The 1,383-nt window shown below is 58.5% G+C and overlaps 1 protein-coding gene across 1 annotated transcript; it reads left to right on the top strand.

The window, feature by feature from the left end:
- The first annotated feature begins 63 nt into the window (after positions 1-63).
- Positions 64-1,377, top strand: PRPF31 (pre-mRNA processing factor 31). Its single transcript, XM_010835116.1, has 2 exons — positions 64-441; positions 1,081-1,377. The coding sequence occupies exons 1-2, from the start codon at positions 360-362 to the stop codon at positions 1,248-1,250; spliced, it is 252 nt and encodes an 83-aa protein (XP_010833418.1). The 5' UTR covers positions 64-359; the 3' UTR covers positions 1,251-1,377.
- Positions 1,378-1,383: the final 6 nt, after the last annotated feature.

The raw sequence follows: 1,383 nt of genomic DNA, 5'->3' as shown, positions 1-1,383 counted from the left end.
AGGGAGCCGTGGGCCAGGCACCCCAGGGTGCAGCTTAGGGAACAGACACAGTGCTGGTTCTCCCCGCCCTCGAGCTTCCAGCCTTTCAGGAGCCCTCAGACATTATTCTGGGGAGTATGGCTTCTAGTCCTCAGGGAGCCCCGAGAGGGTTTAGTTCCAGGGAGAGATAAGGTCAAATCTAGACTGGCCAGGAGGGAAAGACGGGAGGTTTGCAGACATGCAAACCTGTTCCCTAGTTTCTTCTTCAGCCCCTCTGTGCCCCGCTCCAGCCACATCCCTGGCCTCACCCAGCTGGGACCTGGGAAGGGGTGGGTGCTTAGACACACACCCATACCAAACTATTTCTCGTCCCCACAGTGATGGGACCGGTGGAGGCGGCCCCTGAGTATCGGGTCATCGTAGATGCCAACAACCTAACAGTAGAGATCGAGAATGAGCTCAGTGAGTACCGGGAAGGGCAACCAGTGAAGATCGAGAACGAGCTGAGTGAGCACTGGGAGGGCAAGCAGAAACAGCCCTGCCTGGTGTCCCCCACAGCCTCTCCCGTCCCCATTTGAGGGGCGGGCAGGATCCCAGGCCACCGTCCCTGCTGGCCTTGCCCAGGGTCTTGCCCCTAAGCCCCTGTATTAGCTCAAACATAGGTTCAGCTACTGAACAGAATGGTGACATGAGAAGGAAGTTTATTTTCCTCTCATGGGAAAGTCTGGATGAGGAGCCCAGGCTGTCTGAGTCTTACTGATCTGTCACCTGTTTCATGGTCCAAAGTGACTACCTACCTCCAGCCATCACCTCTACATCCCCATTAGCAAAAAAAATCAGGAGAGAAGAGGAGGAGGGCACATTTTTTCCTTTAAAAGAGTGACCTGGAAGTTGCCCGTGTGACTTGCTCTCACGCCTTATGGACCAGAACTGATCTACACAGCCGCAGCCAGCAGGAGGGGCAGCCTTTGTGCTGTGTGTCTGTGAACCCAGCTGCCAGGAGGGGCTCCCTCACTGCAGGACGAAGGGCAGATGGGTGCCGGGGGAGCCCGCGGCATCTGCCTGCCCCTCATCGGGCTCCTGCCCGCCCTGCGCCCCCAGACATCATCCACAAGTTCATCCGGGATAAGTACTCAAAGCGGTTCCCCGAGCTGGAGTCCCTGGTCCCCAACGCCCTGGACTACATCCGCACCGTCAAGGTGAGTGCAGAGGAGGGCCCCCAGCCACCACGCCTGTGGAGAGCGCCCTGCTCTTGGACCCTCTGGGTCTGAGCTGGGGGTCACTCAGCTCTAGGCCAGAGGCACGATGGGAACAGGGAGCAGAGATTGGGGGAAGCCAAGACCCCAAGATGGCAACAGGCCCTGGAGCGTTCAGGGAGAGGGAGGAGGCAGGTGTAAGACGTCA

Source organism: Bison bison, unplaced genomic scaffold (assembly GCF_000754665.1).
Source record: "Bison bison bison isolate TAMUID 2011002044 unplaced genomic scaffold, Bison_UMD1.0 scf7180017845488, whole genome shotgun sequence".
NCBI classification, from domain to species: domain Eukaryota; kingdom Metazoa; phylum Chordata; class Mammalia; order Artiodactyla; family Bovidae; genus Bison; species Bison bison.
Note: the sequence above shows the minus strand (reverse complement) of the source record. Positions and strands in the feature narration are given on the sequence as shown.

Coding starts and splice junctions, on each gene's coding strand:
- PRPF31 (XM_010835116.1), top strand. CDS start 360: ATGGGACCGGTGGAGGCGGCCCCTGAGTATCGGGTCATCGTAGATGCC. Junction 442..1,080: donor AGAGATCGAGAATGAGCTCA/GTGAGTACCGGG, acceptor CTGCGCCCCCAG/ACATCATCCACAAGTTCATC.